Source organism: Embiotoca jacksoni, unplaced genomic scaffold (assembly GCF_022577435.1).
Source record: "Embiotoca jacksoni isolate LCO1_2020_lvr unplaced genomic scaffold, fEmbJac1.0.p SCAF_5, whole genome shotgun sequence".
In the NCBI taxonomy this organism is placed as follows: domain Eukaryota; kingdom Metazoa; phylum Chordata; class Actinopteri; family Embiotocidae; genus Embiotoca; species Embiotoca jacksoni.
In genome coordinates this window covers 13103419-13114209 of record NW_027185403.1, presented here as the reverse complement: position 1 = coordinate 13114209, position 10791 = coordinate 13103419, and the positions used below count along the sequence as shown (strand labels likewise).

The following is a 10791-nucleotide window of genomic DNA, read 5'->3' as shown; positions in this document are numbered from 1 at the left end:
CAACCATGACTGAGGAGTCTCTTGCATGTGACTGAAAGCAGAGCAGTTTCTTTTAAATCAGTTCAAAGCTTGGGTTTGTGTTAGGTTAAAGCAGAGTCAAAGCTCTCCGACAAAGAATTACAGCACAAACTCTAAATGAGCATTGTTTCTCAGCACTGCTGACGCACATCCTTTGTAGGCCACCTTCACATGGTGTCTTGGCTACATTTGTGGTTTTCCTGAGTCTCTGGCAGAAGTGAAACTCAAAGTATAATCAGAACAGACATACAGGAAGCATGGGAACAAACAAAGAATAATGGGTGAGGGGCTCTGGAGACATGAGGTGTGACACGTGCAACAGTCAATTTAGGGGATTGTGAAGGTGTGGGCACATTGAATATAATTTGTTGTCAGTACTGTCAGGACTATCTTTTTTAAAAGTGACAACCTCTCAACATTGTGTGTGTGTGTGTGTGTGTGTGTGTGTGTGTGTGTGTGTGTGTGTGTGTGTGTGTGTGTGGAATCAGATGTGGCCACCAAGGCCAGCAGTGTTTCTGCACTGAAGGAGGAAACTAAATTAAATTTTGTTGTATATATCAAGAAAAAAAGGAAACTGTTAGAAATTGAATCAAAATGTAGCTTTATTATAAATGTATTTATCTGTACAGGAATGCGTATAAAAAAAACAAAAAAACAATATCAACAGGAACTGTACACTGGAGATGTCAGCAAATCACACATCAGATCTGAAACCCTTGGACTTGAAATTAATTTAAACCTAAAGTGCTATTTATAATTTTGAACTCGATAGAGTTCAGGCTTCTTTAATGGTGATTAGAATTCAGGGCCCTTCACTGGCATAGCACCTATGGAAATTTTAAATGTGGCATAAACATGCTTTCTATACTCTAGGCAATGTTTTCTCATACGATGGGGCAGATGGAAGCTTTGTCTGGTTTGAGGAATATGTCACACATCTTGGATGTGTTGCTGCAGGGTCGCCGTGTTGCTGGCTAGACACAGCAGCATCGCCAGGGGTCTGAGGGTGTTCTAGCATTTCGGAAATGGACTGCCCTTTTAATTTCTGATGTTAACCTTTTCCCCTGGAGCTGCAAAGGGAGTGTTTGCTCCATCAGATCTGCTCTGGTGTAGATCTCCCTTTTCTGCTTGGTGGTAGCCAGCCACGTCGCCCGTGGCCTGTTTCTCCTCCCCCCAACTTCGTGGCTCGGTTTCTCTCTCTGTTCACATCTCTGCAAAAGACAGAGGAAGCGAAAACTACAAAAGCTCAGGAGCCAGAATAATAAAAAGCACACAAGCAAAGACACACACATCCAAACATGCACTGACTAATAAGTGAGCCTTGAAAAGATACAGGGGGAGTTACGATTAATTTGTAACATTAATTATCTCCGTGTCAAGACCACCGATAGCAGTGGATGTATGTTTTGTTCTTGGAGGCTTGTGTGCGTGTGCAGGGCGATGCATGTGTTCACGGGCCTCTGAAACACCACTGCTTTAGTGCTGATAGCAGGATCGTGATGCCCATGTAGTCAAGTATGCTATTATCACTAAAGGGCATGTAGATAGTCCACCTGAGTCCCCAGACATGGCATTTACACATAAAAGGTGCTCAGAGATAAACAGTAGGGCAGGGGGGGTAGAAACAACTTGGATACTAGTACGCACTCTGGTTTTCAATGTATAACGAAACATGCACCATGTCAGCGCCTCTGTCTCCATAACCCACAACAGCCTGCTGGCTTGGCAGCTTAAGTGCAACAGGAATAAAGAAAAGATTGACTGATAGGGGGGTGTAATTTTCGCAAATACGCACCAGCAAGTTCCCGGTCCAACATGTCGATAAAACTCTCAAGTTCCCTTGTGTCTCCCAGCTTGGCTGCAGAAGGAGGACAGAGGGAAAAGGAATTTGAGAAACTAAAGACAGAAAAAAAAACTGCAATGGAACATTTTTGTAGAGAATTGCAGCTCAGTCGAGTGGTATTTCCTTTGGACCAGACGCTGAAAACGAATCTAAGTCCCAGAATTAGATTTGAATTAAACTGCTTTTGGACTGGCAAAAACATTTTCAGAGTCGTTTCTACAAACTGAGATAAAAGCTGATCTTAAGAGCTGCGAAAGCTTGAAACCTTGCTGGATCGCACCAGGATCTCTGCTGTAAATAACTTAAGTTATTATTTGTAGAGACAAACAGTGTGAATGGCACCTTCTATTCATTGTTTAGTTTTAAAATAAAATAAATAAAATGTAATGGATACCTGTGCATCTGAATGCAGCAAAATACAACAGCACTCAGAGCAGCATCTGAGCCGGTCTTAGCACTACATAACAGAACAAATAGCCCCTGCAGGAGACTTTGAAAGAGGGGTGCTGAGACGTCACAGCCGCAGCCACAGCGGCAAGGAGCTTTGTTGTGTAAAAACAAAAGAGCTCCCAGCTTAATGTAGAGGGTTTGTGTGTGGCTGTGATAGTGATCAGAGCAAAAGTGATAGTGATCAGTGTAAGAACGAGGGCTATCTGGATGAAGATAGGCTGATAGAAGTACCTTTGGGTGCCAGCATTATGCCCGCCGTGTGAAGCTCCTCCTCGCTGGTATTCAAACTGTTTCCCATGGAGGCTCCACTGCCTGGAGGAGGAGGGGGGCGCAGAGGTAGGGAGAGGAGATAGGGCAGCCCGTGCAAATGATCAGTGACAACGACAACAGTTTCAGCACAATTCCGGAGTTGTACATAATGATAATAGCATGCAATACAATGAAAGTAAATGCCTGTTCACTGCTAGTGATTCCCATGTGTCAGTATTTGAAAGCATCTTGAAACGTTATGGAGGCAAAAATAATGACACATGGAAGCAGAAAAAAAACACACTTTCTTCTTTTATCTCATAAGCGTCGACAAATGCACAACAATAGCAAGTAAAAAAAAAAAAAAGACAAAAGATGGGCAATCCATAATTGCAGTTCATTCCAGTACACAGCTATAGTCATGAGCAAAACAGCCACTTTAATGGAAGTGTGCAGGGATGTGTCCTCCTGTACCACTAATTTCATGCAAATTAAAAGTGTCAAGCTGCAGTTGTTTGGGCTGATAAAGGGGTTCAATTGGCGCCCATGGGGAGTCCATACAATGTCACTCACCAGCAAATAATGCACAAAATAATGTCTTGCCTTCCCCACCCTTTGCACATTAAACTAACGTTATGTTAATCTCAGTGACATTGTTCTAAAATGAAGATTTCTATATTTTTAACTCACTGTAATCTGAGTCCTCGACTCCATTGTCGTCCCCCAGCCCTGTGCGACTTTTGGCTTCGTGCAAGATGTGCTGGTAAACGTGAGGTTTGCTTTGAGAAGGGGCCTTCAGCTCCTCTACTACATCCTGGAACTCTTGCAGCAACTCACCCAGCTCCGACTCCACGTCTGTGGAAAATATGACAGTATAGTTGGAGAGAAATCGCAAACTCCACTGAAAAAAATCTTAGGTTCATGTCAGTTTATTTCAGAAACAAAACAAAGCAGTGAGAATATTCTTTAAATGCAACAAAATCTAAAATATTACACTTCAAAGATCCTGAATGTAAGAATATATCTGAATATATACTCCAGGTGATAAACTGACATTAAATGTGAACTAAGAGCCAAAACTGGCTGCTACAGTTTATGTCAGTGGGCTGTATCAGATAACTGGGTGTGTAAAAAAGTAAAGTTAACAGCCCGTATGGCATATAAAACACCAGACAGCCAGTAAAACACCTGATCTGCAAACTATGAAAGAAAAATATTACACTATAAATCAACATTCTGGGCTTTGGTCTGCTATAAGACAACCTTTTAGACTATTTGTTGAATAAATTCACCTTTACAAAACAATAGTTGCAGTAACATCGCAGCTCACTTTATCCACCATTTTACAAGGTTCACATGAATATAACCACATTTTAACAATCCCTTATGGGAAGAATTAGACAGGCAGCAAGAAGAAGAAAAAAGAAGGCATTAATATTAAAAGGATTTAGTTATTTCTGTAAAATGTTAAGAAATATAGTCAAGTCTGTGAAAAATGTGTAAGATATTGACAGATACATATATGCGATATAAAAAATAAAAAAAGCAAAATATGGTCTACAAAATAAGAGCCTAGGGCAAACTTAAAATTAAGACATAACAAGCTATTTGATTTACAAAACTGCTTACTCAAACTTGAAAGCGTTAATTTATATCAGTGTAATGTCATCGAATGATTAGTCAAGGCTTGAGTATGAGAAGGGTGAAATACAGTCTCACTGAAATAATTATACACGTGTTATCTGCCGCCTAGAATCACCATCACTGTAATCATTTAAAATTAATGGCTCAAGTAGTAGTTGGACTCACCCGTAGTAACGTCTGAGGCCATGCTGCAACGCTGGAATAAAACACCAGAAGGCTGTCGTGCGTCTGGGTTCAAGGTGGTTTCCAGCTGACGGGTAGGACAGTAGTTTTATTCTAAAAACCCTCCACGACAGCTCAGTCAGGGGTGACCCGACCGGCCAATCATGTCGCAGAAAAACCTCAGAGGTCTACTGTAAATGGAACAAAAAAGTGGGCGGAAAGTAGAGAGGAAAATATTTACGCATTTGACAGACTTAAATAAGTTCTTACGGAACTCGAGTGGCGGTAAATTCCCCCGCATGCTTTCACATTAAACAGAAAATGTAAGTGGACTTTAACAGGCAATGTACTCGAGTGGTTAAAGAGATTTCAGGTCGTATCGTCCTAAAATTAATACTTTTCCTGGATAGTTTCACAACGCTAAACAAAAAAAAATTAATTAGGCGAATTTAAACCTAAGTTTCGTCAAGAACACATACTTGAATAAACGACACTTTAGAAATAAGTCTCCTTTGTACTTTTATTATTCCGCTTTAAGGGGTGCAGTACTCTGCTCTGTCTACAGAGGCCCTCCAACTCCAACAGAGCAGCTGTCCGAATGGGCTGGTTTATGGAGCTTGAAATGAAATGCAGTGGTAGAAAAACTAAAATCCTTGAAAGTAATAGGCCTCCGTGGCCAGTTATCCTCAGTTCAAAAGCTTACTTAAGAACAAGTACAGTTATATAATCAGGAAATATATTTAAAGTATCAAAAGTACTCAATATGCAGAATGCCCCATTTATTCACATTAGAGACAAATGATACATCATTGTGTGCATTGGGTTGTTTTCATGTTACTAATCAGTGAGGGACTAATCTTTATTTCTTGATATACTTTTGGGTTGTTTCAGCTACAAAATGCATCAGATTTATACATGATAAAACATAAACATGCAAAGTAAAGTTGGCCAATTAATGTAGTACAGTAAAAAAAAAAAAAAGTACAATATTACTGAAATACCTGAAATGTACTTTTCTTAAGCAGTCAGTCTTTTCCACTGATATTGACAGTCTATATCTATACATGTCATTATATGAACAGGAGCAACATTAATCATTATAAAAGTTATCAGTCATGTTATTTGTAAAGATTTGGACATAGGATTATTTCTTAAAAATTCCAGAAATTTGCCCTGATGGACAGAACTCAGAAAAAATGATTCAGACTGTTAAAACATTATAAAGTAGTTAAAAACACAGAGGGCAGGTGAGCTAGAAAAAAAAGAAGTGTAAGCACATTTGGCACATTAATCCTGTCCTGTATGGTTTGAAGCGACATACTTTCACAAGCCTCATGCTTACACATTGTGTTATGCTTTAGGAACACAACTTCCTCCAAAAACATGAATTCCACTCATGCAGGCAAACCTGTTGTTCCTGTGACTTCTCATATGTCATTCTGACACACAAGGTAAGTGTTGTAGGAGGGGCATGTAATGAATTATGCCTTCAGCTGTGCAGGTTTAGATTGCTGCCTCTGTCCTGAGCGTTCACTCGCTGCCGGGGGAACGTGGGCAACATGTGTGAGGGCGATGGGCCATGGGACTCCTGATAATATGAACTGGGCTGGATTACTGCAGGTCAGTGAGTCAAAAGAGATCATCCAGTGCGGTGGTGTCTAATTACTGTCTCAGTGTTTCTGATTGCGTGCAAGGGTAAATCTGGAATATTATTCTTTAGTGTACAATTTCAACAAAAATAAATGTGCTAAAGGTGCGCTAGAGCACTTGGAAGGACACTGAAGAGCTGTTCGCTTTAATGAAAAATGATGCGCCTTCACAACCTCTTAGAGATTAAAGGTGTAACTGATTTAACTATATTGATTACAAAAATATTTGTGAATATATGCAGATTTTGTAGAACTGAATACATTGCATTGTTATTTGCTTTTTGTTTTTCGTGTGCGTTCTGTATGAGAGTAATTGGTTGGAGATAAGTGAGGGGCATCGCACAGTTGCCTGCTTTTAGAAGAGCTCACTGAGGCATGAAGTTTAAACTTTATCACCACCTGGGAAAACTTTTCTGGAACCTCTGTCAGGTTTAAGTGCAATAATAAACAAATCACAAATACTGGTGGATTTTAAAAACAAAAGATTACACCTCACGGTTTCTTTTTTCCTTGTCTCCGTCAGAATCTGCTGCTTGTGGTCCATATCAGGCCGATCATATGTGGATCTGTCCGGTTTTCTGTCCCAGAGGAACTGGAGCCTGGTGCTCTGATTGGATCACTTAGTAAACACTTTCCACCTCCGTACCAGCTCCTGACCCAGGAGTATCTGTGGATGGATAAAAACACCGGGAATGTCTACACCAGTGAGCAAAAGATGGATCGCGAGGCCCTCTGCCCCAAGGAGACAAAAGCCGAGGAATGCATTATTCTACACAATGCTGTCGTGGGGCCCTCAGGAGACCTTATACAGTTTCCTGTGATCATAGAGGACATCAATGACAATGCACCACATTTTGAAAGTAGTGAAATACACCTGAGACTGTCTGAGGACGTGACTGTGGGGACCAGTTTCTTGTTGGATGACCACGCTGAGGACAGGGACACTGGTCATAACGGAGAGCTGCAGTACCACCTCAAAGGCTATAAAGGGGTTTTCAGTGTAAAAGTCAAAGAAGACAGGCTGTTAATCACGCTGGTTGTACAAAGTGCTCTGGATAGGGAGACTCAGGATCTGTATCAGATGCAGCTGGTGGCCACTGATCGTGGCGCAGACCCTTTAAGTGCAACGGCAACTTTGATAGTCACAGTGACAGACGTCAATGACAACTGTCCGAGCTTCAGCTCTGACAGCCCTCGCAGGGCCACCATCCCGGGAGACTCCCCGAAGAACACGGTGGTCACTCAGGTCAGAGCCACAGACCCAGACACAGGCCCGAACGCTGCCATCATTTACTCCCTCAGTCCCAAAGTCTCCGAGCGGGCCAAGAAGCTGTTTAGCCTTGACAGCCTCACTGGGTACATCAGGCTAACGCAAGACCTCCAGAGTGACAACTCCGAGGAGCTGGTGTTGAAAGTGTTAGCTAGTGGCCATCATTGCCCCCCAGCAGACACTCAGGTAACTGTATCCGTGCTCCCCAAGATGAACCAAGAGCTGACGATCAAGATTGGGTTCATAGCGGAGCATCAAAACCAGACTCTGGTGTTACCAGAGAACCACCCCCCCAGCGTCTTAGCTGTTTTAGAGCTCGAGGGTGACAGCAGCTTTAAAGGCTTATGTCTTGCCATTGAAGGTGAAGTGCCTTTCTCTTTGAGCCCGCAGAATGGCAAGTATCTGCTTTCCACATCAAAGCCCTTAGACTACGAGATGAAAAGTGAACATCATATTCCTGTGGTAGTGCAAGGGACATCAGCCAAAGGATCTGTGATCGTCCCTTCCAGGCATGTGATAAGGCTGCTGGTGGCAGATGTCAATGATAACTCGCCACATTTCCTCCATGCTCACTACCAGCTGGAGGTGGAGGAAAACAACCAGCCAGGAATGTCCCTGCTACAAGTCTCAGCTTCAGACGCAGACAGTGGAAACAACGGCAGGGTGGCCTACAGGCTGGGTAAATACCCGTCTGACATCTTTAACATTGACTCTGCGACAGGACAACTGTCTGTGTCAGCTCCTCTGGATAGGGAACAGCAGGGTGTACACAAACTCACTGTGTTTGCACGAGATAGTGGCTCTCCTCCGTTGGAGTCCATGGCCACAGTGGTCATTCGTGTTCTGGACTTGAATGACAATGCGCCTGTTTTTCTAACCCCTCACTTCATCTTTTTCATCCCTGAGAATGTACCAACATTCGCCCAAGTAGGGAGGATAGAGGTGAAAGACAGAGATGAAGGGGAGAACGGGAACATAGAATTGCATGTTGTAAAAAGCAGTGGACCTTTTGTTGTGGGTAACACCCAGGGGACATTGCGCACCACCACCAACTTGGACCGCGAGACACAGGACCGCTATGAACTCTACCTGTTGGCCAGCGATCATGGGCACCCGCTCGCTTTGACTTCCACTGCCAGAGTGACTATCTTTGTGGAGGACATCAATGACAACCAGCCAAAAGTGATCCTTCCCAGCAACAACTCCTCATGCCTCACTGTCTCTCCCGACACCCTAGCAGGCACTATGGTAACAAAGATCTATGCCATCGACGATGACTCGGGTCTTAATTCAGAGATTACATACTCTGTTGTAGCGCCAGAGCCAGTGCAAAACAGCAGCCCCTTCCAGGTAGATTCAAGGTCAGGGAACATCACCTTAAGTCAGCAGCTTCTACACAAAGACCTGGGAATGCATCACCTGTTCATTGTGATCAGAGATGGAGGGAAACCAGCTCCACTTTACACCACTGTCTGGGTTAATCTGTTGGTCAACGAGAGCGTGGAGCCATGCCACTTGGACAGGGCACCCACCTGGACAGGAATACCTGACTTGGTTCAAACCCCTTCAAAGGCCCCCATCTGTGAGGCCGACACTACCAGATCTGCACAAGTGACATTGTTAATCGGCCTGGGTATGATGCTGGCCTCCACATGTTTTCTGGCAGTGACAGCTGTTTTATACCTGAAGCAGAGGAGAATAAGTCTACAACAGAACAAGAGGCGATACGGCGAGGAGAATGAGATTCCACTCAGGCTCAAAGACAAATATTACTCCGATGAATAACGGAATAAAGCAAGCAATGTTTAATCTCACTCACAGTTTCAAGGATGAAAACGACCTGCGAATCAAATGTATTCCGAATATTTGTCAACGGCATCTTGCATTTTAATAAGTCAGTGACTGAGTCTGATACACAGAGCATTTAAAATTTGTCAACAGCAAAATGGAAAAATCTGTGGAAATAAAGTTGATCCATTATGTGATAAAGATCCCTTTGCGCTTCCATGAGAGCATATAAAAGGTGATCTGATAAGTGAAGTATTTCAGGCAGAGACTCGTTCCCTGTGAATTCTTCAGATAATATAACACCAGAGATGTATAACTTGACACCAGTGGTGTACACAGTACAGCCAGCAAAATATAGAGCACATCACAGCAAGTCAGTGGTAAGATATCAGCACTGCAGTCATTATGTTTAAGGATTATTGCCCATGACCCCTGCAGGTAGGAAGATTGAGGTAATGGTCTGCTAAGTTGATTGGCCTTTTCTCAGATTTCTAACTCTGACTGATGGGGAGTCTAAAGTATTTAGACACACAAAAAGGGTTTAATGTTCCTCCGGTGGGGACGTGATGAAAGTCTCTACTGAAGTAACTCTGATGAGCTCAGGAGGCAGAGAGCGGCTGTGGACAGGTGAGAGGCGGCAGAGGGGAAGGCACACCGGCATCTCAAGTCACCGCCTCAAACGTGTCACCTGATAGCACTGCTTCTCACCCACGGCGCTGGATCGCACCCAAAAGGCAGAACACCCCACTGTACATCACGCAACAATTCAACAGGCTTGTTTTGATCGCAGATTTTTGGAGCGAAATCACACTGCCTTCAAATAAATCTTTACAAAAGGCAGCTGCTCTCATATTTCACTGATACATTTGTATGCTAGGGGGCAATTGAGTTAACAAAACAGGTTAAGTGATGCATTAAGAATGAATGTGTCATGGTAAAATGCGTCTACAAATCTATGAACTCAAAGAGGGCAGGCTTAAATCTTTTACAAGTGAAAACTTTTTTTTAATCTTTACAGTATCATCAACTATTAAACATTCCTTTTAGGAGGCACCTGAGGAAGAGGAAAGAAGCAGCTTGTAAAACACAATGTACAACAACCTGGTTAGTGGAGGACAAGACTTGTATAACATGAGCGGCGTCTCTCAGGATTTCTGAGCTGGCAGTTCAAAAATAAATAATCGAATAGAGCTGTACTGTGAGACGAGCTACATTAACTGAAAAGAGGTAAAGAGCCCCATAACATAATTACAAGTTGAAGTCGCATCTTTAGATGAAGAATTACAGATTTCATTGGATTAAAACATGCAAATTAATATAAAAGCAGACTTTAAAAAAAAAAAAAAAAAAAAAAAGATCTGTGACTTGATGGAGAAATTGCACGCAAACAAATTGGGATTTTCTAGCATCACTTTTATACAGGTGTCTTCACAAAACTGACTTTTCTTCAAAAAAAAAAATTGCATTGTGGGAAACAAAACCTAAACCTGCAGCTCTATACTGTATACAAATCTGTGGCAGGAGAAAGTCTGCCATCTACTGGGAACAGACGAGGCCTGATCTGCCTCTTTACTTCTGGTATTTGGCCAGAGGGAGGAGATGAATCAGAGGACAGTCTCTCACTCTGTCACAATCAGGTCGCCTGAGATCAGTGATGTCTCCCTGCTGCATGCTGCTCTGCTTCACTCACGGCACATTTCATTTGAATCAAATTCACT

General features: G+C 42.6%; 2 protein-coding genes across 2 annotated transcripts; one reads left to right on the top strand and one right to left on the bottom strand.

The window, feature by feature from the left end:
* Positions 1–602: 602 nt before the first annotated feature.
* On the bottom strand, positions 603–4549 carry LOC138211717 (regulator of cell cycle RGCC). The gene is made up of 5 exons (XM_069171804.1): positions 4370–4549; positions 3251–3415; positions 2543–2623; positions 1814–1876; positions 603–1229 (listed from the first exon to the last, which is right to left on the bottom strand). The coding sequence occupies exons 1-5, from the start codon at positions 4389–4391 to the stop codon at positions 1222–1224; spliced, it is 339 nt and encodes a 112-aa protein (XP_069027905.1). The 5' UTR covers positions 4392–4549; the 3' UTR covers positions 603–1221.
* A 1389-nt stretch (positions 4550–5938) lies between these two features.
* On the top strand, positions 5939–10250 carry pcdh20l (protocadherin 20-like). The gene is made up of 2 exons (XM_069171590.1): positions 5939–5986; positions 6539–10250. The coding sequence occupies exons 1-2, from the start codon at positions 5939–5941 to the stop codon at positions 9068–9070; spliced, it is 2580 nt and encodes an 859-aa protein (XP_069027691.1). The 3' UTR covers positions 9071–10250.
* Positions 10251–10791: the final 541 nt, after the last annotated feature.